The following is a 27,304-nucleotide window of genomic DNA, read 5'->3' as shown; positions in this document are numbered from 1 at the left end:
TTAGGTGGGATCTCTTTTCTTGCAATTTGAATCTTTTTCTCCATGTTCTGGTCTCTAGAGCTCCCCTGCCAAACATGTTAGGTAGATAATACAGTGTCAGATAGGAATGCATTAACCCCATTGTGCAAAACCGATTGGAAAATACATTTTTAATGGACATATGGTCACACACCCACTGAAAGGTTAAGTAGATGGTGATGTGGAACTTGAGGGACATGCAAAGAAGCTGAGTAATGACCATGCAACAAGCATGACAAGAATGGCGTTATTCACTGTTGTCCCTATTTGATGACATTAAGAAATTGGTATAAAAGTGGGCAGCAAGCTGTACATCTGTTGCTGATCTCTTATGAGTATATCGATCTCTGTCGTGAGTATACAGATAGGAGATCAGAGGATCCTAATGTGTGTGTATATAGCTGTACATAAGGCAACATGTCAAGATTAAAACCTTTTCCGAGAGTTTTCGATGAAAACCAAAATCAAGGAGTTTTTCTAAAACACTGAGCGGTACAAGATCCAGCTGTGCAGTAAAACTCTGCTGATAACTGATAAAGGACTCTGCTTTGTTTAGGTCAATTTTTATACCTTGCCTCTGAGACAGTCAGTCCAGAGTGCAGCTTACGAAGGGTATGATTGGGGAAAGAGAAAACTATAAATCATGCACCATCCCACTATTTCCGACAAAAACCCTCCAGTATGTCTCATCACCCTCTTTGTGGATCACTGTAATGTGGGATTAGAGAGGTTTTCCCCAAGAGATAGAAGCTAACATTTTCCCTCTTCCACCTTTTTTCTCATTCTTCTCCTTGCTTATACTCCCTTATATGATTCCCTTTCTACTCTGTGGGCTTTTAGGGAAGGTATGTAGTTGCTTGATTCCCATAAGGTCAGGACTGCAGGTCATCTTATCTAAATCTTTCCCCCTTGATGGACTGTCACCTTGTCGTGGTGAGAGGGTTTGCGTGTTCCAATTAACCTGTGGGCACAACAACTGGAGTTGTGCACTCCCAGGAGTGGCCGCGGGGGAGGTTCCAGACCAAGCACAGCCCAAAGACCCAAAGACCTCAACGGTGGAGCAGGCGGAGGATAAAATGGTACATGTTACAACGGCTGTGAAGGTGGAAGAAGGCTGCAACAGACTGAGAAGCCATGGTCATTGTGTTAAACTACACCACCAGTGGAACCTCACTCTGCGAAGACTGTGTGTTGATCAGTGTGCACTGACCTCCACACATTAAAAAAACTCACGAACAAGCGTCTTCCAAAGAAAAGAAAAACAAACCAACCAAAGTCCCATGGCGATCAGCGAGTGACAACGGGGGCAGGATTGTGAAATCTGGAAGCCCCGAGTCACAGACTGGCACATGGGCTGTGGGTACAGACTCAGTCGTTCTACTTCAAGGTCCGAGGCAGTTGAGTAGTTCGGTAGCTGTATCCAGGACTGAGCAGCCCTTTTGAGGATCCACTTTGCTCATCCCACACGGGGAGGTGGCTAGAAAAGGTGCCCTAAACATAGTCTGCCTCTCTTATCCCTGACTGGACTGCAGTGGGGTCACCACCCTGCGGCCAAAAAAGAAAAATGAACTTTGGTACATGGAACGTACGGACACTGATGGACAACACTGACAGTGAACTGTTATCATTGCAAGGGAGTTGAGACGCTTTAACATCAACATAGCAGCCCTTCAGGAGCAGGAGAGGGACAGCTGAAGGAAGAAAAAGGAGGCTACACCTTCTTCTGGAAGGGATTGCCCGAAGAAGACCAAAGAATGCACGGAGTTGGCTTTGCTATCAGAAATGATCGGGTGAAACATCTGACCGAAACACCGATTGACATCAACGAACGACTCTCAACCCTCCGAATTGATCTTGCCAAAAACCAACAGGCAACTATCATAAGTGCCTATGTACCAAGACTATCTATGAAGACATCAAGGAATTTTTTTACTGTCAGCTGGACACCGTCCTATTGGAGATACCTAAGGAGGACAAAATCATCCTCCTGGGGATGCAAGAGTCGGGCGAGACTTCGACCTGTGGCCAGGGACCATAGGAAAAGACGGGGTTGGAAACAGCAACTCGAATGGCATCCTGCTTCTCACCAAATGTGCGGAACACAACCTTGTCATCACCAACATGCTCTTTCGCCAGAAAAACAAGTTCAAGACATCATGGAATCACCCCCGGTCAAAGCATTGGCACCTCTTAGACTACGTAATCACACGTGCCAGAGACCACCGTGACGTGCTCCTCACAAGAACCATGACAGGTGCTGACGACTGCTGGACAGACCACAGTCTAATCCAATCCACGATGGCTATCAAGATCGCCCCCAAGCGCAGATTCCAAGGAAGAAAGACAAGGCACAAAATGAACACCCAAGCCCTTCAGGAGCCCTCCAGACGAGCCCTTCTCCAAACAGCACTCAAGGACCATCTACCCACAGAAAACCCCGAAAATGTTGAGGAACATTGGAACAAACTGAAGACCTCCATCATCACAGCCTGCGAAGAAACTATTGGATATCAAACCAAGAAACATCAAGATTGGTTTGACGAAAATGACGAGATCCAACAGCTAATTGACAAGAAAAGGAAAGCCTTCCAAACATGGCAGAGACATCAACAGTGCTGCTAAGAAAAAGATCTACGCCAGCACAAAAGCTGAGTTCCAAAGAAGGACCAGAGAACTCAAGAACATCTGGTGGACAAAGAAGGCTGAAGAAAACCAACACCTGGCAGATACCCATGATGCTCAGGGATTTTTCAAAGCCACAAAGGTCATCTATGGACCAAGAAACCATGGCATACAGCCTCTACGCTCATCAGATGGAACCAAATTCCTGAAGGACCAAAAATCAATTGCACTACGTTGGAAAGAACACTACCAAAGCCTCCTGAACCGCAGCTCCAATGTGGCCGAAGAGGTTCTCTCACAAATCCCACAACAAACCAGAGATGAGCTTGCAGCAGTGCCTAGTTTGGAAGAAGTCAGCAATGCCATCAGCCAACAAAAAAATAACAAAGCCAGCGGACCTGATGAGATCCCTGCTGAAATCTTTAAAGAGGGAGGACCTGAGCTGACGCAACAACTCCACCAGCTCATAGAAAAAGTGTGGGTGACCGAGAAAATCCCAGCAGATTTCAAGGATACCACCATCATCACCCTCTTCAAAAAGGGGGAAAGAACAGATGGCTTAAACTATCGAGGTATCTCCCTCCTAACCTCCACTGGGAAAATCCTTGCAAGAATCCTTGCAATACGCCTTCTACCCCTCTCAGAAGACACCCTCCCAGAATCCCAGAATGGCTTCCGCCCCTCCAGAGGAACCGTGGACATGATCTTCACTGCACGTCAGCTCCAAGAAAAATGCAGGGAACAAAATCAACCTCTGTACATGGCATTCATTGACCTTGCAAAGGCATTCAACACAGTGAATCGCAGCGCTCTATGGACCATCCTCCAAAAAATTGAGTGCCCAAACAAATTTGTGAACTTCCTGAGGCTCCTCCATGATGACATGATGGCAACAGTCTTGGACAGTAGTGGCTCCCAAAGTGACCCATTTAAGGTGGAATCAGGTGTCAAACAGGGATGTGTTATTGCCCCAACTCTATTCTCCATCTTCATCGCTATGATACTTCACCTTGTTGATGGGAAGCTTCCCAGCGAAGTGGAAATCATCTATCGGACAGATGGCAAGCTGTTTAACCTCAGCAGACTGAAAGCCAAAACCAAGGTTACAACAACATCTGTTATAAAACTCCAGTATGCTGATGACAATGTCATCTGTGCGCATTCAGAAGAAAACCTACAAGCCACTCTAAACACCTTCACAGAAGCATATGAGAAGCTCGGCCTGTCATTGAACATCAAGAAAACCAAAGTGCTGTTCCAGCAGACACCAGCAAACCCCTCTCCATTGCCAGTGATACAGCTTAATGGTGTAACATTAGAAAATGTTGTTCATTTCCGCTACATTGGCAGCCACCTCTCCACCAAAGTCAACATCGACACCGAAATACAACACTGCCTGAGCTCTGCGAGTGCAGCATTTTTCCGAATGAAGCAGAGAGTGTTTGAGGACCGGGACATCCGCAGGGATACTAAGGTGCTTGTCTATAAAGCTATTGTCCTCCCAACCCTGCTCTATGCCTGTGAGACGTGGACTGTCTACAGGCGTCACATGCAACTCCTGGAACGATTCCATCAGCGCTGCCTCCGGAAAATCCTGCAAATATCTTGGGAAGACAGGCGGACAAACGTCAGCGTGCTGGAAGAAGCAAAGACCACTAGCATTGAAGCGATGGTCCTCCGCCATCAACTCCGCTGGACCAGCCACGTTATCCGGATGCCCGACCACCATCTCCTAAAGCAGTTGCTCTACTCCGAACTCAAGAACGGAAAACAGAATGTTGGTGGGCAGGAAAAGAGATTTAAAGATGGGCTCAAAGCCAACCTTAAAAACTCTGGCATAGACACGGAGAACTGGGAAGCCCTGGCCCTTGACCGCTCCAGCTGGAGGTCAGCTGTGACCAGCAGTGCTGCAGAATTTGAAGAGGCACGAAAGGAGGGTGAAAGAGAGAAACGTGCCAAGAGGAAGGCACATCAAGCCAACCCCGACCGAGTCCGCCTCCCACCTGGAAACCAATGCCCTCACTGTGGGAGAAGATGCAGGTCAAGAATAGGGCTCCACAGCCACCTACGAACCCACCGCCAGGACACTTGGAGGACCATCATCCTCGGACTACGAGGGATCACCTAAGTAAGTAAGTAAGTAACTAAATCTTTGTTTGGCAAGTGATCTTTAAAAAATATTTATTTATTTATTAAAATAGACATACATTTGTAAGTGTTTGTTGCATGTTGTGCAATATTTTCCAGGTATTCATGTTTCATTATCATTTCTCACATGATATCTCTTCTTTAACGGGTCACAGTCTTCTGTTCGAATAGTACATATAAAAGTATCGTAAGCTCTAAATAAATATCTGCCTCCTCCTTGTCTACAGACTTATAGGATCCCCATGTACATTTTTAGTTCAATTATACTTTTTTATAGAGATGTTGAATCACTGATTGCCATCCATTAACAAAGTTCTCTAATAGTTCTCTTAAGAGTACTATTATTTTATCCATTATTAGCAAATCTGTAATGTATTTTCCCATTCTTCTAAGGGAGGTATAATAATCTTCAGGCATTGAGCACATAGAAAAACTTCTTATTATGAGCCAATTGCTTCCTTTTTTCTGCTCTTCCCCATGTCTTCGGCTCCCTTTCCCTCCCTTGACAGGAATGGTCCAACTTTGTTTTGTTATCATCTTAAGGATCTGGATCCTCCATCGACTCCTTCAATATTCCCCCAAAGTCTGCTTATGCAATGTTTTCTTTTTGTTTGCATGCTTGCCAGGAGGAACTACTCTTCCTGTTACCCGTAAGTAATTCTCATTCACTCGTGATAGCTCCACTGCTCCCTGCTCCCAGTGGGCTCTTTTTCTTGTCACATCAGTGTTAAAAGTACCCTTTTTAAATGGTTGTAGAAGGAAATGCTGCTTCAAACAAATGTAGAGACCTCAGAACAAAAGGTGGGAAAGGCTTACAGCTAGAGGGGATCAGGAACTAAAATCCCTTTTAAAGCATCCAGCTACATCCACAGTCAACACAACTCACTCAGTTTCCACCATCAGGGACTATTCCTAATATGGCCTTAAGGAACAAATCTCGGAGACCTGCTGCCAGTCAGTTATTCTTTTCTATCTTGGATCTTAATCCAAGCTTGAAATGCTCACCTTCTTTTTAGGGTCATATTTTGTGAACTTCTTACATTCTTCTCTGAGGCCATGAAAGGATAAGATGGAAGTCCTTCTCTTACCTCCCGGAGAAATGAACTCCAACAAGAATGTTGCTACTGAGCTGACAGTCAAGGTGAAAGCGGTAGATTTTCAGATGTTTAGACATATTTAATAATAATAATAGTTTTCTTTCACGCTTCTCCTCACAGCTCGTGGCGGGTTACAGCATTGCTAAAACACAGACAAACACACAATCATTTTAAAACACTCTGTAAAATACACATATTAAAACATACCTCCATGAAATATGTATCAAAATACACAAAACAAACACAAAGCATACTGTGAAAGTTAAAATTCACCATTAAAACTGCCTGGGTAGGCCTGCCAGAACAGATTGGTCTTTAGATGGTTTTGAAATTCCAACAGCTCATTTATCAATGGGAGTTCTTCTTCTGGCAGGTCATTCCACTGTCTTGGGGTAGCCAATGAAAAGGGGGTCCTCTGGGTGATGGTCCCCAGTTGGGTTCTGGCTGGTTGGAGTAATTGCCCCCCAGAGGACCTCAGAGTCCAAAGGGGCCATAGACAGTACAGGATAAGGTGATCCTGTAGGGATCCTAGACCCAAACCATGGAGGGCTTTAAAGGTCAAGACCATCACCTGTTCTTTGCTCATAAAATAATTGGCAGCCAGTGGAGTGACTCTAAAATAGGTGTAATGTGCTCACTCCTAGATGTTCCCATAACTAGTCTGCCTGCTGTATTTTGATCCATCTGAAGTTTCTGAACTTGAAAGGAGGGTAGCCCAATGTAAAACACATTGTAGAAGTCCAACCTTGAGGTCACCAGCGCATGCACTACATCTTCAGGTCCTCCAACTCTAGGAAGGGGCTCAGTTGGCACATCAGCCAAAGCTGGTAGTAAGTCCTCCTGACCATCACTGCATCTACCTGGGCTGACATTTGGAGAGATGCATCAAGGAGAATCCCAAGTCTTTCAGCGGGAGAGGGACCCCATCCAGGCCTGGTGGACTACCTCCATCCCCAAATGAGGACCTTTGATGGCAAGCGCCTCTGTTTTGTCTGGATTCAGTTTCAATTTATTTTTCCTCATCTAGCCCATGACCTCCTCCAGGCATTCATTCAGAGGAGACATGCTATCATTAGCTGAGGCTTTTTTACTGTATTTTATACTTTTTGCCATATATATGCCAAAAAAAGCCTTATTGGATTGGATTGGCTTTTTTGGAAGGCAAAATTTGGGTGTCATCAGCATACATCAGCACACCCTGCCCCATGCCTACGGATGATCTCTCCCAGCAGTTTCATGTACATATTAAAAAGCATTAGGAATGGAATGGCACCTTGATGGGCACCATTTAGCAGCTCCTTTTTGGAAGAGCAGCTATCTATCCCCGAGCGCCACCACCTGGAACCCACCTGAGAGGGACCACGGGAACCACTGCAGTACAGTGTCTCCGATTCTCACCCCCCCCCCCCCCCCCGGTATTCCAAAAGGAGACTGTGGTCGATTGTATCAAAATCTGCTGTTTGGTGCAGAGTGACAAACGTGTGGTTTTTCTTTGGGCTTTGAACATACTTAGAGCAGTTTTTTTGTCAGGATTATGAGAATACATGGCCATGCAGAAGCTGTTCTGAATATGTAAGAGAAAGAGCAGAGTATGAGTCAAACAAACAAAGGCATTTTTAAAAACAAGAGGCTGCGGACCAATCAACACAAAAATCAGTTTTCTTAAAGCATTTTCCGCAAACGTATTTGGCCTGAGAACTCGACACTTCAATAAACATATTTACAATGTAAATAGAGCAAGAACATAGACAATGGCACACACAACACACGGAAGGAAGGGAAGAAGGAAGGTGAGGAGGTAACACATGCACACAACACAGAGAACAGAGAAAGGAAGGAAGGCTCCCAGAAAGTGTGTGACACAGAAAGGTACACAACATACTGCCAATCTTCCCTCCTCCGTGAGCAAAAGGTAATGGCAGAGCTTTTTCTCAAAGGGGTATTTTGGCTCCTCCCACAAATTGTGTAACCATGTCATTTTAAAGCTGAGAGAGACGAATACCATCCCATGACAGAATTGGCCCTTTTGCCCATCTCTATCCAAATAACTTGCTAAAAAGTCATTTGCCTACCATTTTAGAAAGCATTTGAAAAGATAATCCTTTGCAATCCTTTTTAAATGCCAAGATATCTCTACCCTACACTTCAAGCCTACGTCATGGGGTGAACACAGTAGGTTGCCGTTTCTTAAGTGGGTGGCTCAGCAGTATTTAATGAATGGGACGAAGTGGAATGTTACACATTCTAATGCAGCTTTCCCCAATATGATGATATCCTAGCACTGTTTTTTTTTAACTCACCATTTAAAAGTTGCATTTTAGTGCCTAAATCAGTGTTTCTCAACCTGTGGGTCCCCAGATGTTTTGGCTTTCAACTTCCAGAAATCCTAACATGTGGTAAACTGGCTGAGATTTCTGGGAGTTGTAGGCCAAAACACCTGGGGACCCATAGGTTGAGAACCATTGGCCTAAATGTATGTTTTATTCATGTTCTACTGGGGTTTTTTTTTAATGCCGGTCATTGACTGAAATAAAAATTATCTGTTCTGACCTATCCAAAATGTTTCTGAACAGCCTTCCTAAAACAGTGCACTCTAGGTATTATTTTAAATTACAATTACAGTTATCTCTGGTAGTGAACCAGTCGTCCCTGATAGTGAGGCTGCTGGAATTGGTAGTTGAAAACACAAGAAAAGCACAGGGTTGGTTGAGGCTGTTCTATGCTGTCTTCCATGGGGAGGTATATCTTGACTGAGCATGCTTAACATATGTGGATACTATAGTAACTAGCATGAACTGACTTGAAGCATATCTACACTCACTACTTAAGTCAGTATGCGAAGCAATTAGCCTGCGGCATCTAAACATTACAGGGGGATTGTTTGGTGAACAACCTTATTTTCTGCTGCTCCAAAGACTAGGACACTGAGCAATGGGTTCAAACTGCAGGAAAGGAGATTTTGCCTAAGTATTAGGAAGAACTTCCTGAACTCTTCAACAGTGGCACATGCTGCCTTGGAGTCTGGTGGATTCTCCTTTTCTTTAAACACTGGCTGGATGCCCATCTGTCGGGATTGCTTTGGCTGTGTGTTCCTACCTGCTGGGGGTTGGGCTGGATGCTTCCAGGGATTTTTTCCAACTGTAGGATTCCATGATTCTCCTAGGTCTCTCCTCCAGGAATTGTGTGCCTTGTATTGAAAATGTAGAATGTATTGTATCCATTCTTGTTCCAAAAACCAGATTAAATTCATGATCTTTTAAGCTTAAAAATTCTCATGCATATTAACTCCTTTTCTTTCTCTTATCTTTTTGTTATTCCAAAATGTGCTTGTAGGGATGCCCCAAAGCAGATGACTTGCGGTAACACAGTCTTGTTGTTTGTAACTTTGCACTAGGAAACCAGTCAATATGGGCAAAGCTACAATCAACTACCACAGTGAGAAGACACACATGATGAGTGCGAACGAGAGGAGCTTTACAGATCAGAGTACCCTGCAAGAAGATGAACGGCTGGGCTTGTCCTTCATGGATGCACACAAGTACAGCCACAGAGGTACAGTCTGCGGTTTTTCACTTTGAATATGTTTCAATGGTTTTTCACTGAGAATTTTTAAAATACTCTTTATATTTAATCCTGTTTTAAGGTTTGCATATTTGTATATTTTAAATGGCAATGCTTTTGTGTTCAACTGCTTTGAGTCTCCTCTGGGAAAAGATAAATCAATATTTATTGATTAATAATATCAATAAATAATAATAAAATAGAATAATAATAATAATAATAATAATAATAATAATACCAGGTGACAGTCAAATTGATGAAAAACAACAGGAAAAACTCAGTCGTTATCAAGACCTCAAAATCGAACCGCAAAGGCTCTGGCATAAACCAGTACTGGTGGTCCCTCCCAGTGGTCATTGGCGCACTGGGTGCCATGCCAAAAGATCTCAGCCGGCAATAAATATGGACAAAATCACAATCTGTCAACTCAAAAGGCCACCTTACTTGGATCTGCGTGCATCATTCAAAAATACATCACACAGTCATAGACACTTTGGAAGTGTTTGACTTGTGGTTTTTTGATACGAAATCAAGCATATAGCTCTCGTTTGCTGTGACATACTGTGCTTTTGTGTCAGTATAACGAGGGGTATTTTTTAAGTAAGGTCCGTTTGAACATAAGTACACAACGAAAGTTTATTTCAAAAAAGTAAATTTATTTTCAGAAAGTACATACTTTACTCTATTTTTTGACATAGTTGCCAAGTTTGTTCAAACACTTATCATACCTCTGAACCAATTTTAAAATACCCTCTTCATAAAAACTTGCCGCCATGAAAAGCCACCAAATCATCTGTAATCAAAGAAGGGCGACCGGAGCGGTCCTCATCATGGACGTTGTCACAGCCATATTTGAATTGTTGTACCCACTTACGCACTTGGCTTTCACTCATAACAGTATCACCGTACACTTCACAAATCTGTCAATGAATTTCTGCAGCAGGCAGGTTCCTTGCTGACAAAAACCGTATCACTGAGCGAACCTCACATGCGGAGGGTGAGTTGATAGTCTTAAACATTTTTAAAGCACAGAACAGAACCATACAGGTTAGCTACAGAGCGGAAACTGAGCACAGTTGTTCCCGAGGCATGCCGGTACACGACGCACGCGCTCGTTGCGGTATGCGCACGAACTACTAGTGTCTACAACAAAACGGACCTTACTTAAAAAATACCCCTCGTATTATACAGCAGTGTAGATGGGCTTTAGACAAAGGGGGGTTGTTAGGTACAATTTCAGTTAATCACCTAAAATGACTTCCATCTAGCATATATGGTTGGATTGTTGTAAGTTTTTCGGGCTATATGGCCATGTTCTAGAAGCATTCTCTCCTGACATTTCGCCTGCATCTATGGCAGCCATCCTCAGAGGTTGTGCGGTCTGTTGGAAACTAGGAAAATTGGGTTTATAGTGTATATCTGTGGAATGTCCAGTGTGGGACATTGCATTTTACCAGCATTTACACACACACAAACAATCATTCAATCCATATGCATATATTACCATCCCTTCTTCAGTCTCTTGGAGAAGAGAACATCACATGGGCCAGAGTGCATTCCCTGCAAATCTGCCATTCTGCCAATACACCATCTGTCTTCATCCTGGGTGACTAGACTCCACTGTCTGCCATACGTTTGGATAGCAAAAAGGTCTCTTATATATAATTTTTCTGCTGTTGTTCGTCCAAAGAGTTGTGACTGACAGGTTGTTTGCAGCTAAAACATGCTGACTCCGTCAGTTCTTGACAGATGTTGGTTTAACATAAGGAACCAATATCTTTGACTATGTAAAAAGTTGTTTTCATCCGCAGACTTAATAATCGTCTCTGATCATGTCAGCAGTTCATGAAATGTTCACCTCCTTTTGTTTCTCCATAATGCCATTTTCCTAGGTTCCAATGTTCTTAGGATGGTGTGTCCACCTTATATAAGTCTCATTATACACCAACCATACAATTTCATCCAATCCACTCATCGTATTTATCATATTTGGTCCAAACACAGGATGACAGTGAGCTCTGAGATCATCTTAGCCATGGAAAACAATTTATGCTTTTCCCTGCCCAGGCTACACCACAAATGGCAACCTCTTCCTTAGACTCACAGTGAACCAGTTTTCTTCACCTCCTCTTTTGCTATTTGTATCTTGGTTCATGTCTTGAACTGCTGATCCGAGGTGCAAGGCTCAGATAAAGAACCAGTAATTTCTTCTGAGTTCTCAGGGTACAGGCACGAGGTAAGTGGGAATCCTATTGTGAGGGATTGACTTAGACCCATTATCTAAGCAAAGTTCTTCCATAACTTTTTCTGGTGAGCTTGGTTTGAATCTGATCACTGGAAGCTCAAGGTTGGTAGTCATAACCTTTCAGAAACTAAATACCAGGCAAGTGTTTTGGAGCATTTAGATCCCATCCAAGTTGTTTTCGCTAACATTTGCAATACATTCTTTTTATCGATTACCAGTCCAGATGTCTTTGATGCCTTCTTTCTATCACATGTTTTCCTGCCATTCCCAGGTGAGCAGCACAATAGTGTCGTCAATGAGTCAAGCAGCTTGTTAGGAGGCTCCCCTCGAAGGCGCAAAGGCTCTCCCTACCACACTGGGCAGCTCCACCCTGCCGTCCGAGTGGCCGACCTCCTCCAGCACATCAACCAGATGAAGACTGCAGAAGGCTATGGTTTCAAGCAGGAATATGAGGTGAGGACTTAACATCAGGACAAGCTTAATTTTCAGCCCTGTAGTGGTAAGAGGCCCACCGCCTCTCTGTTCATTTCAGATTGACTTCAATACATTTATTGTGCTGTCAAAGGTCAAGACAAAGAGCTATAAAATGTGCATATCTCAATGACAGGTTAGCTGTCTCTTTAGTAGATGGAAGGCCAGAGCAAGGGGTGGAATGGATCCTTCTTGAAGATAGGACAACATTTTCTTTCCACTAGTCTGTTCTTAGAAATTGACCATCATAAATGCTGGGGCAGGTTCCATGTATAGGCTCAGAGGGCAATTCAAGCTGCCTGCCTTTTCTGTGTCCACAACTTCACTTCACTTCATAGAATCATAGAATCAAAGAGTTGGAGGAGACCTCATGGGCCATCCAGTCCAACCCCTTGCCAAGAAGCAGGAATATTGCATTCAAATTACCCCTGACAGATGGCCATCCAGCCTCTGTTTAAAAGCTTCCAAAGAAGGAGCCTCCAGCACACTCCGGGGCAGAGAGTTCCACTGCTAAACGGCTCTCACAGTCAGGAAGTTTTTCCTCGTGTTCAGATGGAATATCCTCTCTTGTAGTTTGAAGCCATTGTTCCGCGTCCTAGTCTCCAAGGAAGCAGAAAACAAGCTTGCTCCCTCCTCCCTGTGGCTTCCTCTCACATATTTATACATGGCTATCATGTCTCTTCTCAGCCTTCTCTTCTTCAGGCTAAACATGCCCAGCTCTTTAAGCCACTCCTCATAGGGCTTGTTCTCCAGACCCTTGATCATTTTAGTCACCCTCCTCTGGACACATTCCAGCTTGTCAATATCTCTCTTGAATTGTGGTGCCCAGAACTGGACACAATATTCCAGGTGTGGTCTGACCAAGGCGGAATAGAAGGGTAGCATTACTTCCCTAGATCTAGACACTATGCTCCTACTGATGCAGGCCAAAATCCCATTGGCTTTTTTTGCCGCCACATCACTTCATTTCACTTCACTTTATTTCTTAATTAGTTGCTCTCCACCAAGGTGTTCCAAGCGACTTACAATTTAAAATAGCATTTACACAATATAAAAACATTCAACATAAAAACGTTCAGCAGTGACTATTTGGCAAATTAGATGTGATCACTTTAATTAAATGCACAACCAAAAAGCCAAGTCTTGAGCACTTTTACAAAAGGTCGCAACTCCGACATTGCTCTAACATATGGAGGCAATGAGTTCCACAGAATTGGAGCATAGGTCGAAAAAGCTCTATGCCTTGTAGCTTCCAGGTGTACCTCCCTAGGGCCCGGTATGTATAGGAGATTTTCTGGGGTGGATCAAGGTAACCACTGATGGAGAAAAGGAATGAGGCGGTCCCTAAGATATAAAAGTCCTTGGCCATTTAGAGCTCTAAATGTCAGGATCAGTATCTTGTAAAAGATCCGATGTTCTATTGGTAGCCAATGCAGATGTTGCAGAATCGGTGTAATATGGGATCTTATAGATAATCCCGCTAGCAGCCTGGCCACCGCATTTTGGACCATCCAAATCTTCTGGGTTGTTGACTTCGGAAGGCTGGCATATAAGGCATTGCAATAGTCCAACCTCATGGTGACTGTTGCATGGATTACCGTTGCAATGCTTCTACCAAAAGGTAGGATGCCAATTTCCTTGCCTGGCGAAGATGAAAAAAGGCCTGCTTATTGAAAAGGTGCAAGTGGGTTATCCGCCCCCCTCCGAATACCAATTAAAGAGATTGTGAAGCCGGATAGGAAGACGACTGGAAGTCGGAATCACTCTTTCTACTCTCCCACCTCTTTTATTTCCTACACCCCCCTTTGACCCTTTCTCTCCCTTCCCCTTCAATTTTGCACCACACCCTTATGATACCTCTCCCATCCCAAACCCTTACCTTTCCCAGTCTCTTGGAAAGTGGATGTGGCTCTTAAAACAGTGGATGTGGCTCTTAATGAGACACGCTGCTTTATCACGGGGTGTCTGCGCCCTACACCACTGGAGAAATTACACTGTCTAGCCAGTATTGCACCACCTGACATCCGCCGGGAAGTAGCAGCCAATAGTGAAAGGACCAAGGCAGAGACATCTCCAGCTCATCCCTTGTTTGGGTATCAGCCAGCACGTCAACGACTTAAATCAAGAAATAGTTTTCTAAGATCTACAGAGACACTCGCTGGAACACCCCAGCAAGCGAGAGTCCAAAAGTGGCAGGCCCAAACCCAGAACCTCAATCAATGGCTGATACCAAATGAGAGACTCCCCCCTGGGCACACAGAAAACTGGGGGACTTGGAAGGTGCTGAATAGACTGCGCTCTGGCACCACGAGATGCAGAGCCAACCTTAAGAAATGGGGCCACAAAGTGGAATCCATGACATGCGAGTGTGGAGAAGAGCAAACCACTGACCACCTGCTGCAATGCAACCTCAGCCCTGCTACATGCACAATGGAGGACCTTCTTGCGGCAACACCAGAGGCACTCCAAGTGGCCAGATACTGGTCAAAGGACATTTAATCAACTACCAAGCTTGCAAACTTTGTGTTTTGTCTGTCTGTTTGTTTGTTTTGTTAAAAATGTAATACACCTGTCTTTTTGCTCCTGACACGATAAATAAATAAATTAACCCATCTTAACCAAATTTTCATCTCCTCTGAGAATCGGTTTTTTATAAAGCTATTGAATTCTAATTGCTTTTTTAAGACTTGGCCAACCCTATTACACTGCATTCCAACAACGTTCCTTGGAATATTCATTTGCACAATGTGTCTATACAACAACCACATCTGTATGGTGGAATCAGCACAGAAAGAAGCCATCTTAAATAAATTGATGTGCATTGATTCTCCAAATATCCTTCGTACATAAATTTTGTCTTTTCTTCCCAGAGTTTCTTTGACTGTTGGGATGCCTCAAAGAAGAAAGACAAGACCAAGGGGAGGCAGGATCACGGGCCAACCTGTAAGGTTCTTTTGAAAATTTTCATTAAAAATTGAATATCCCTTTCTTTTGTTTTTGGATTTCAGAACGTCTTGAAAATTCTCATTGCCCATAAAATATGTACATTTGATTTGTGCTTTGCTAGACTCTTGGGCTGTCTACAGTGGCTAGATCTTGGTTCAGTCTATAACAGCAATCCTTTTGTTATAATCACAGAACTCAGTTCACACCTTGGGAACTCCATGTGGTTTGCCTAGAATGAATATGGCTCCAGCGCACTGGTCGAGTTTTATGACATTGAAAGTGATAACATGATGAACGTCAGGATTTGAAGGGGGGTGGAGGGGGGGGGGAGGAAGTGCTAGCAATCTGATTTTTGAATACAAATGCACAAGTGATTGAATATACGAATATATGCCTGCCTGCCTATCTCTCCTTCACTTACACTTACACTACACAAACTAAGGCCCAGGGGCCGGATACGGCCCTCCAAGGTCATTTACCTGGCCCTCGCTTAGGATTAACCTAAGTCTGAAACGACTTGAAAGCACACAAAAACACCAACAATCGAATCTCATTAGCAGGCCCACATCTTGCTCTATTCATCTCCATTCATATCTATTTTGTGCACTAGTTGACCAGTGTACCATTGCACAACCATATTAGTCTCTTGCATTATATGTCATACGGAATGAGTCAGACCATCGAGTAGGAGGCCAACCAAGAGGTCTCGTTCATCCCTGCGAGTACTATGTTGCTGTGGCGTTGCTCCAGCGTCCATCCACTCTGCGCATTGCATGGCCTGCAAAGCGGTTTTTGAGTTGGGTAACGTGGCGTACATCCTTGTTTGAACATCCTCATTGTGCAGCCCACGTTCTTTCAGCGTTTGGAGAGACATCCCAATGAGCTGTCTTTTGAGGGAGGCATGCGCAACCCGTAGTTGTTCCGAGAGAGCCTTAGTCATTGTCCATGTCTCTGCACCATAGCATAGTGCAGGTAGCATGGCTGAGTCAAACAATCGAGCTCTTAGAGATGTACTTCTGGATGAGTCCGCAGCGGCTTTAACAGAGTTGTAAGCGGCCCATCCTGCTTTCCTGCATCTGTTCAACACTGGCGTCAGCTCATTCCTTGATGTTAACTGCCTTCTGAGGTAGATGTATTCTTCTACATTTTCAAGGTTGACACCATCTACTGTCACTACAGCACCATCTGTGAAGTTGTTTCAAAACAACTTCGAAACCTCCTTTCTCTCTCAAAAATAGTCCCCCTTCCTCCTTTTCTCATTGCAGGTGTTTCTCCCAGTATCTTTGTGTGCGCATGCATGTGCTGTGTACTGACGGTTGTGTCACATTTTTCTCCCCAGATGACCGACACCGAGTGAAGCTGCACCCACTTCTTGGCGATCCTCACTCAGACTATATCAATGCCAACTACATTGACGTAAGTGCACCTGTGCTGGGACCAATTTTCGTATTTGACCCACAGCAAAATGTCACATCATGAAAATCTCCCCCTCCCTTTTGTTATTGGTTTGCTTTCATTTGGTTTTTTCATCTCTTACGTGCCTTCTTAGTTTGTGATGCCCTCTTTGTGTTTTGTATCTCTCTTACACGATCTCCAAATTTCTGCTCCTTGTCCCTTTATTTTCTCTTTGCAATTCTCCTCAGCTTCAAAGGCTGACATTTGCCTGCACTTCCTGTCATCCTAGTCCAGTCACAGAGCATAACAATGAAAAAGCAGCTCAAGACTGAAATAGCACAGATTTTGCAAAACTGTATGCAATATCCAGGCAATCAGTCCTGCATACAGGAAATGGATGAACCTGCATATTTTTTCATGTTATTCTGAAACCATCGTAATGAACTAAAAGTATTGGAAAATATTGGGAACTTATTTGAATAGTCCACAAGGTTGCCAAGGTCAAAGTCATGAAGCAATAAAGAAACAAGGCAAAGCCCTTGTTTCTCATATAGATCCTTGAATGCATTGGTCTCTGCAAATTATGTTGCGAAGTGAGCGACTCTGATTAGTATGCAGATCAGAACATAATGATCAGTCCAGGCCTGGAGTTCTCCAAATACTTACAATTTCTGCCCAACTATATGTTTTAAAATGGACATTTTCAGGCTAAGTTTAGAATTTTACACTTTGATATCAGATGTTTTCAAGGAATGCTCAAAATACGCATCTTAAAATGGTTTTAATGTATTTTTAAAAAGACCTCTTAAAATGCAGGTGAAAGTGGAAGTGAGATTGAAAAAGACGTTATGAATTAATGTATGTAAAGTTATTGTGAATTGGATATAGACTGATCTATCCATCTCTGTTAGTACATTACTATTGGAACCATAGGGCATATTTTACAAGATTAGAATTGGCCCCTGAACTGTTTGAAACATTACAAAGCATTAGGAGGAATTTGTTCTAGGGTGGAATCTAATTTGCTCCCCAAATGTTTCAGAAGTTTCATTTACAGATTTTAATAATCTGTGAATAGTTTGTGATTTTGCCAGGGTTGCTTTATTTTATAAATATATTCAATCCATAGTCAGTTATGTTTGGTGATTCATTTTTGCTGGTTACAATACATACATTTGAAATTTAAAAAATTCTATTTTATTTTTTTCTGCTGAATTCAACTTTTTCACTTGAATTATAGATTCAAAAACTGAACGTCTAATATAAATGTCAGCATTTATCAGCATTTATTTTTGTCGTCCCAGATCAGATAACTTGAGCTGAAAAAAGACAGAATTATTTTTATTTATTTTATTTTTTTCAGTATTTCTATTTTGCCCTTCTCACCCCAAAGAAGACTCAGATCACAGAACACACATACAGCAAACATTCGATGCCTTATACACTAACAAGACAAACAACTGTGCATAGATAGATGTACAAATAGGCTCCCCCCCCCATCTTTGGCATCTTGGATGCTGTGCTCGGTTCTGGCCACTGGGGGTGCTGTCACTCCACTATCCCTGCTGAAGAGCTTTGTTCGTAAACTTCCTACTTAATCGAATCACCGGCGTTTTTCTGACATTTCCTTATGGGTGCTTTAAATACCTCCCCGCTTAAGCGGTGCCTGTTTATCTACTCACATTGCTGTTTTCAAAACTGAAGGTAGGCAGAAGCTCGACTAAAGGCCACCCTGACTCTGGCTTCAGACTTTTGTCACTCTTTTGGTTGTGCTAAAGCCTGGCCCAACTTGCTTCAGTGTCCTTTGCTGCTTTGTTTCTACTAATCTGTGTTTACTTGTTTATCTGTGATTTTCTCTCTCTACTATATATGGTCTAGTCTTCCTTGGATTATGTCTCAATAATCTGCCTGTCTCTGATCTTTCTTTCTCTTCAACCTATGTCCAATTGGACTTCTAAGATTCGGATAAACCGAGAAGTAAGTATACATTGTTGCATCCCTCATTTCTTCCAGCTTTTCTCCATTTATGGCTCTAAAATGTATGTTGGAAAAGGGGCTTTTTTTCATTTCGCAAAAGAGTCTCCAAACTGAATAAAAAGATCTGAAGATCCCAGGTTTTATTTCTACTCTTTCTGGGTTGTTTTAGCCATCTAGTTCAACTTTAAATACCTGAATGGCTGTTACAGATAGGATGGTGCAGAAATGGTAAGACCACTCTCATGGTTGTAGGTTATAGTGGGATCAATTTCTATGGCAACAAGACAGGTTTGGCAATGGAACCAATTGTCTAGAAAGGAAAAGAAGTTAACTGAAAAGTGAAATATTGGAGGCACAATTTCAGACCATTCCAATGTGAAGGAAAAAAGAAGAGTTCTAAAAAAACTGGAATGGGTATTGGAGGAACTTTCAACTGAACTAAGATTGGTTCCTGTACAAAAAATGGCAAAGAGGAGAAACCTCTCAAGAGAAATGCAAATAAATAATCAACATGTGTAGGGAAAATGTCAGGAAAGCCAAAGCGCAGAGAGGTTAAAAGCAATAGAAAGTGCTGCTTTGGTATTGATCATAGCAAAAGGGAAAAGAAGGAAATCGGAGGGCCTCTGCATACAGCTGAGGGTGAAATTATTATTATTAATATTGTAATATTTATTCATATCTTGCTTTATCTCCCCTGCAGGAGACTCAGAGTGGCTTAACATAAAAGCACCAGCATACAATTTTTAAAAATACAAATATGCAAAAATGCGAACAGGGAGAAGGCAGAACTATTCAACACGTTCTTTGCCTCAGTTTTCTCCCAAAGGTTAACTTGGGGATAATGGAGCTGATGATGTATTACGGAAAATGCAGCATAGAATAGCTAAAGAGGCAGTGTAGGAACATCTAGCTATTGAATTCAATTCTCCAGGGCCAGAGGAACTGTATCTGAGGTTATCAAAATAATAATAATAATAATAACAATAACAACAACAACAACACCGTTGCGCAGATGATTCATTGGAACTTGTGCCACAATTACCATCTGCCTGCGACAACTAACTGGTGGGATCACAAGCCGGAAAAAGTTACAGAGAATGAACACGCCAAACTCCTCTGGAACTTCCGGATTCAGACAGACAGAGTTTTGGAGCATAATACTCCTGACCTCATAATCGTGTTAAAAAACAAAGTATGGATCGTCAATGTTGCAATCCCAGGTGACAGCAGGATTGCAGAGAAACAACTAGAAAAACTGACACAATATGAGGCTTTAAAAATTGAACTGCACAAACCAGTAAAGGTGGTCCCAGTGGTGATCGGCACACTGGGTGCAGTGCCTAAAGACCTTGACTTGCATTTAAACACAATTGGCGCTAATAAAATTACTATCTGCCAGCTGCAGAAGGCCACCTTACTGGGATCTGCACGCATTATTCACTGATACATCACGCAGTCCTAGACACTTGGGAAGTGTCCGACGTGTGATCCAATACAACAGCCAGCAGAGTGATCTTGTCTGCTGTGGACTCATCTTGTTGTGTTTCTAATAATAATAATAATAATAATAATCTTTATTTATATTCCTTTCTATCTCCCCGAGGGGACTCAAGGTGAATTACAGAACATGTATACAGTAAATATTCAATGCCATTATTGTCAAGGCCCAGAAGCCTCAAGAATGCCAAACACAATATAAAAGGTCCAAACACAGGTTTATTGAACACAAAAAGAGACACTTGCTTCAGTGTCTCTAGCACAAACTAAAAGTCTATAGCAGCCGCTACATAAAAAACCCAACTTAAATATAATCCGGATTATCCCGGAGTATAATCTGGGTTAATTAAAATATACAGCAGTCTGCTTGTAATTCAAAATGTCCAAAAGGCACCAAAAACAATGTGGGAGCAAGCAAAATCAGAGTCCAAAGGCAGTCCGTAGTCCAGGCACGTCCGAAGTAAGAAGAAACAGTCCAAAAAGCGTAGTCGTTGTCAAAACACGGTCCTTAGTCAAACAGGGAGAGTTGTAGTCAGCACTTACGAAATATCAGCCAGAAGTCACGGAAACACGAAGATCTGTAGTCTAAGGACCCAAGCTTGAGAGTAATGCCAGGAACAAAGATACACACCCGAAAAGACACTTTGCCTTCTAAAAAGACCCATTGAAACCAAACCAACTTATATCCTAAAGCTCCTCATCAGAGGATGAACTGCTCCCCACCCTTTCATCATCACTTTCAGCTGCCCCATTCCCTGCAGCTGAGCACTGGCTCCCATCTCTCCACCTTTGCCAGCGTCTGTCAAGACTTAGGTCCTCCCAAGTGTTCCCCGATTGCCACTCTTCTGCAAACCCCTCAAAGTCATCACTGGAGGTAGGCTGAGTACAGATATCCCTAATTTCCTGTACACGGGTCCAGTCCAAATCACCCTCCTCCTCAATGTCACTCCCAGTCCCATCACTCCTTTCAAAACTCATAAAATCTTCATCTTCTGTTGGAGCGCTAAGTATATCACGGATACGCTTCCTTTGGAGCTCCTCATCAGATTCTTGTTCGCGAGTAGCCCACTTAACTCCCCTGCTTTCCTCTCCTTCCCCCATTTCACAGTCTGAGAAACCCTCGAAGGATTCAGAATCAGTTGGAGCCATGAATATGTCTCTAATCCGCTGCTCCTCCTCCAACACCTGCGCAGCCCTCTTCTCCCTTCTACCGGTAGTAGTAACGTTACTATCACACTGTACTACAACAATTATACAATTAACAAGAAGAGAAAATACTGGAGAACAGAAGAAGTTCCAGCAGACTGGAAGAAAACAAATGTTGCCCCCATCTTCAACAAGGGTGAATAAGAGGGCCCAGTTAATGACAACTCAGTTGGCTGACATCAATGCTGGGAAAGATTCTATAGCATCTCATTTAAATACTTAGGAAAGAATGCCACACTTTTTGATAGAGCCACAAGCTTGGCCGGTGAAGGTTGCATCAGAAAGGGGAAGAAGGAAAGAGAAGTGCTGTGTGCTTGGAGTTGTCAGCACTCAAATAACCTGATTCTAGGATGCCAACGATGCTAAGATGAATCTAGAATCAGTGAAATATGGCCACCATGTGAAGACTTGGAATGAAATTAAAACAGATTTCTAGAGTTGTCCATATTGGGAAAGATTGCAGTGATAAAAATCCATTTTCTGTTAAGAATTGTGCTTTTGTTTCAGACAATAACCAGTTTTCATGAATGATATGTGATTTAAACTGAGCCAAAGGGCTTGCCTATTTGCATTATCTAGGACTAATTGTTGAACCAAACAGTTTTTCTTTCATAGGTCCATAACACATCATCTTCTTATTTCGCAGGGTTATCACAGATCTAACCACTTCATAGCAACACAAGGTAAATCATGGCCACCTGCCCTTGCCTGTCCCATGCCTGTCACGTGACCTCTTTATACTTCTCCTTCCTCTTTCCCTTCCCTTAGTTCAAGCAAACAGTGTACAATTAACAAACAAAATACAATCAAGTCCTCAATTCCTTCCTAATCTTCGGTTGGATTGCGACAGAAATAAATAAAACAGCTTTTATGGCCAACTGTGCACCAAGTACTAAATACCATTTCTGCTATCTTTTCATACTGCTTTGCTTCAAAATGCAAATCAGTACCAAGAAGATCAGGTGAATGTGCCACTACTGAGATGCACAACCAATAGCAGCCATTCCTCCTCTCCCATAGTCCTCCCAATGCACAAAGCATCTGAAGCTATTCTAAGACAGATCTATACTGCCACTTCATTTTGATGTATCCACAATTGTTTTGACAACTGAGACATTGCTGTAGCTTTTCCATTCTCTCCCTTTGTTCCCTAGGCCCCAAACAGGAGATGGTTTATGATTTTTGGAGGATGGTATGGCAAGAACACTGTTGTAGCATCGTAATGATAACAAAGCTGGTGGAAGTGGGAAGGGTAAGAGATTCATTCTACTCTCTTCTTTAATAAGTAGCTACAGATAGTTCCTTTGATGCTTCTTTTTGCCTTTGACCACAAGCACACACAGATCATGATATGTTTTTTTGTTATTTTATATAGGTAAAGTGCTCCAAATACTGGCCAGATGACTCAGAGGTGTACGGAGACATTAAAATTGTCCAGGAGACGTCAGAAACACTGGCAGAATATGTTGTGAGGACATTCACTCTGGAGCGGGTAAGCACTTCACACTTCCAGTTATGGACCCTCTTGGCTGTGACTGTATTGTCAGCCATGTTATATTAGTCTTGTTTATGTCAACGCAGGGTAAAAGTAAATATACCGTGGGGGTAAAAGTAGACATACATAACACCCCTGCTAGGTCGGTACATAAAACAATTTTCTCAGGTCCTCCTTAGCTGTGCTCTGCTCTGAGTCCCCTTTGGGTTTTAAATAATAAATAAATTAATTAAATGTTTTAAATAATTAATAAATAAATAAAGCTGCTCATGGGACTGAATGTCTCAAGGCAAGCAGTTAGCTCCGATAAAAAACACTGCAGAGTCTATATCACAGTCAGCAGAGATTTATAACGCATCCTCTGGCCTTGTTTTGTAGTGCAACGCTTTAATAAACACACTTGAGCTCTGGCTTTCATCCAAACTCCTTTGGAGGTTTTATTCTTCAGTTGTTGCTCTATATATAGCTATTTACAGGTCTACTGTCGGTATATATGGAGATATACCCACAACCAGGGCCGTAGCCAGAAAAAAATTTCGGGAGTGGTTGACATTTGGGGGGGGGGGGAGTTGAAAATTTTGCGGCGGGGAGGATGTTGAAACCTGCCTCCTAGCTCACGCTGAAGCAAAGAGCACAGCAGGGGGCAGAGCAGCCTTCAATAGCCTGCAGCTCCGCCCCTGTCAACCACCTCCACCAAGTCTGGCCTCCTTAATGAGAGCATTCAACACACACACACAACCAGCTTGGTTGATTCACTACATCGGCTATTGCTGCAAGTAATGACAGTGTGAATAAATTGTCAATATTTAAGGCCTTGCATGGTCTGGGGCCGATGTACCTGAGGGACCGCCTCACCCCCTACCAACCCCAGAGATCCCTCCGTTCTGAGGACCAAGATCTATTGGAAGTTCCCAGTGTCAAGACCTTGCATCTAACAGCAACCAGACACAGAGCCTTTACAGCAGTGGCACCATTACTCTGGAATACTCTGCCACCTGAAGTCCGTGCCTTGCGAGACTTATCAGCTTTCCGCAGGGCATGTAAGACATATCTGTTTCGACGGGACTTTGATCTCTGATATTGCTGTTTTTAAATTGTTTTAAATTGTTTTTAAATTGTGTTCGATTTTAGCCTGTTCTTGTAAGCCGCTCCGAGCCCCAGGGGAGTGGCGGCATATAAGTTCGAATAATAAATAAATAAATAAATGTTTGCTTGAGATAGTGTTTGCAGTTCCGGAGGGACTCTTAATTTTTTGCATCTCATAGACTTAGCATGGGGATTTGGTTAACCAGTTAAAATTCATGAGTAAACTGGTTTTTTTTTTTAAAAAAAAATCTGAAACATTTTGGGGGGGGGGGGTTGAACCCCTAACCCCCCCCTCGCTACAGGCCTGCCCACAACCATAGCAAGATGACCATAACAAGACACATGTGGCATGATAGCAACAGATTACCGATACAATGATTCAAAGAGTTCTAGATGGCAAGAATGTTGCATGGCAAAGGAAATCTGCACATGTCTGCCACTTCCTTATATACCCAAAGGGGCCACAGAAAATGATGTCATGTCATTCTCCGCTGTTATAGCAGCTCCACTGGCTGCCCGTCTGCTTCTGGGCTAAATACAAAGTGCTGGTTATTACCTATAAAGCTCTAAACAGTTCAGGCCCTGACTATTTGAAAAATTGCATCTCCACATACAGACCATCTCGTGCATTGCAGTCAGAGGAGGAGGCTCTACTCTCGGTTTCATCCCCGTCTCAAGTGCGTTTGGTGAGATGAGAGAGGGGGCCTTCTCTGTGACTGCTCCCCACTGCTGGAACTCCCTCCCTAAAGAATTAAAAACTGCCTCTTCTCCCCTCTCCTTCAAAAAGTTGTTTAAAACTTTTTGTTAAAAAGTTGTTAAAAACTTTAGTGTATGGCAAGGAAGAGGACTATTTATACCCCTCCCAAATTGCTGGACACCTACTTTCATCTTTAGCTGTATGCCATCTTAGCTCAAACAATTATTTTTAGTGGAATTTTAAAGAGTTTTTAAGAACTTATTATGCGGTTAAATTTTGGGATGTACTTCATTTGTTTATTCAAGTTATTATTTCATTTTTATTGAGTCTGTTTTTGATTTGTTCTATGTTTTTACTGGCATTGAATGTTTGCCACTGTGTTTTATTTTGCTGGAAGCCACCCTGCTTCCCCTTGCGTAGATAGGGTGGGATATAAATAAAGCTGGTGTGGGTTGGTCCATGAGGTCACAAAGAGTCGGAAACGACTGAACAAATAAACAACAAAATTATTATTATTATTATTATTATTATTATTATTATTATTATTATGCCTATCACATGGTCATGACTCAACTGTCCCTGTAGAATCAAATCTCCACTCTCTTAACCCTTTCAGTGGCATGTTCTATGACCACATGTCCATTTGAACTGTATTTTTCATACAATTCATTTCTTTCTAACACAAATTTATCTACCTGACTGTTCATTCTACACCTGTCAAGGTAGCATTATATGAGAGTTTTCCCCCCTGGTGAAACTATTCACAAAGTTTGTGAGAAAATTACTATAAACCTAAGCTATCTTTAATAAACCCTCACACTGAGAGGCCAGTTTCACTTGGGTGAAATCCTGAGCAGAGGCTACAAATTATCTCTCATCTCAGCCCATACCTTCTAATTTTCTATTCTGCTATGCATTTAAGAACATGAGGTACTACTCATGTATAAGGTCATCCTTATTCTATTGTTGAAGACTAATAATAATAATAATAATAATAATAATAATAATAATAATAATAATATAAGGCTTCCTTATTATTATTCCATGACTGGGCAGAAATGTTGCAGATGGATCTATGTCTGGTATATGCTCGGCTTACATACTCTGAATCCAAAATCAGTCCCATCATGTTTTCTGTCAGTATAAATTTTCATGAAAAGTCACATTGAAATTAAGTCACATTTTTGTATAAGAATAATATTTTATGGTCCACCATATATATATTACAGTATTTATATTCTGCCCTTCTCACCCCGAAGGGGATCACAAAGCACACATACATGGCAAGCAATGCCATTTTTAGGCATACAAGACAGACAGACAGAGGTATTTTGACATTTCCAACTTCAGTGCCTGGAGGTTATGCTCGATTCCAGCCACAAGGGGGTGCTGTTGCTTCATTCACTGTGATGTTGAGTCATTTTGATTTATTTCCTCCTTGTTATTTGATTGCTGGCATTTTTATGGTGTCGTAAAATATCTCCCTAATTTAAGCAGTCGCTAATTTCTCTACTCACAGCTCAGCTGTTTTTGAAGCTAGGCTTTAAGAGTCAGGTGCTCATTCTGACTTCGAACTTGCCACCTTCCAGTTGGCAGTGATCTATTGCTAGTGGTGGTTTACCAGCTGTGCTACAGCCTGGCCCCACATACATATTGCTGAAGTAGGTTAGATTTGCCAGGTGTCTTCCCCAGAACTATTTTGGTTCATATGGAGAAGCATCCGAATGGGAACATATATTTTCTGGGATGAAAGTCAAGGTGGATGTTTTTAGGCAGTGTTCCACTATTGCTACTGTTTAACAAGAGCAACATATTGTAGGCTTACTTTGTGCTGTGTGTCATCACAGGTAAAAACTGGTATTTGTGGTGATGCTTTAATGTGCTCCCTTACTGGAGAGACAGGATTCTCCTCCATAGAACCTCTGGCTGTGTACACTGCAAAAGCATGCAAGTGCAGCTTAATTCTGAGAGTGTTGCCTAGTTTATTTATTTATTTATTTACTGCGCTTATATACCGCAATTCTCAGACCAAGGGCGACTCATTGCGGTGTACAACATGGAAAAACAAGTGCAATTTACAAAGCATAGTGCAAAATAATCCACAGTTCATCATTATCATAAAAAGCATCTTATCAAAACAACAACATTACTACAAAATTTCTACTACATTCCGAATCGTCTCATCGTCAAGCTACAATCCGATATCATTTCCGTTGTTCCATTCCTATGGTCAATTACCAGTCATTGCATTTCTTGATCAAATGCCTTCTTAAATAGCCAGGTCTTTAACTTCCTGCGGAATATTAACAAGGAGGGGGCTAGCCTGATGTCCACGGGAAGGGTGTTCCACAGCCGAGGAGCCACCACCGAGAAGGCCCTGTCTCTCGTCCCCGCCAGCCGTGCCTGTGATGCAGGCGGGATCGAGAGCAGGGCCTCCCCGGATGATCTCAAAGTCCTCGTGGGCTCATAGGCCGAGAGGCGGTCAGTTAGGTATTTTGGGCCGGAACCGTTTAGGGCTTTATAGGCCAATGCCAGCACCTTGAATTGAGCCCGGTAGCAGATTGGCAGCCAGTGGAGCTGGTATAGGGGGGTTGTATGCTCCCTGCGTCCCGCTCCTGTTAATATCATGGCTGCCGCACGTTGGACCAGTTGGAGCTTCCGGGCCATCTTCAAAGGCAACCCCACGTAGAGAGCGTTGCAGTAATCTAGGCGGGATGTAACCAGAGCGTGGACTACTGTGGCCAAGTCAGACTTCCCAAGATACGGAATGTGTTTGATCTTTCCTTCAGATTGTGAAAATGGTGATTTTTGCCAATGTGCATACACACTTTCTACTTCATATA

The 27,304-nt window shown here is 42.7% G+C and overlaps 1 protein-coding gene across 13 annotated transcripts in view; it reads left to right on the top strand.

The window, feature by feature from the left end:
* Positions 1-27,304, top strand: part of PTPRU (protein tyrosine phosphatase receptor type U) — a 173,140-nt gene that overhangs the window by 110,423 nt on the left and 35,413 nt on the right. For 4 of the 13 annotated variants that reach the window (XM_060784665.2, XM_060784664.2, XM_060784663.2 and 1 more), the window contains exons 15-23: positions 5,415-5,438; positions 9,280-9,437; positions 11,963-12,144; positions 15,033-15,105; positions 16,448-16,524; positions 18,463-18,480; positions 21,830-21,866; positions 22,338-22,435; positions 22,559-22,675. In XM_060784665.2, the coding sequence (XP_060640648.2) occupies positions 5,415-5,438; positions 9,280-9,437; positions 11,963-12,144; positions 15,033-15,105; positions 16,448-16,524; positions 18,463-18,480; positions 21,830-21,866; positions 22,338-22,435; positions 22,559-22,675 (784 nt within the window). The remainder of the gene's footprint in view (positions 1-5,414; positions 5,439-9,279; positions 9,438-11,962; positions 12,145-15,032; positions 15,106-16,447; positions 16,525-18,462; positions 18,481-21,829; positions 21,867-22,337; positions 22,436-22,558; positions 22,676-27,304) is intronic. The other 9 variants (XM_060784671.2, XM_067473646.1, XM_060784670.2 and 6 more) reach the window with 3 other exon arrangements.

The sequence above is a fragment of the Anolis sagrei genome, chromosome X (assembly GCF_037176765.1).
Source record: "Anolis sagrei isolate rAnoSag1 chromosome X, rAnoSag1.mat, whole genome shotgun sequence".
NCBI classification, from domain to species: domain Eukaryota; kingdom Metazoa; phylum Chordata; class Lepidosauria; order Squamata; family Dactyloidae; genus Anolis; species Anolis sagrei.
Note: the sequence above shows the minus strand (reverse complement) of the source record. Positions and strands in the feature narration are given on the sequence as shown.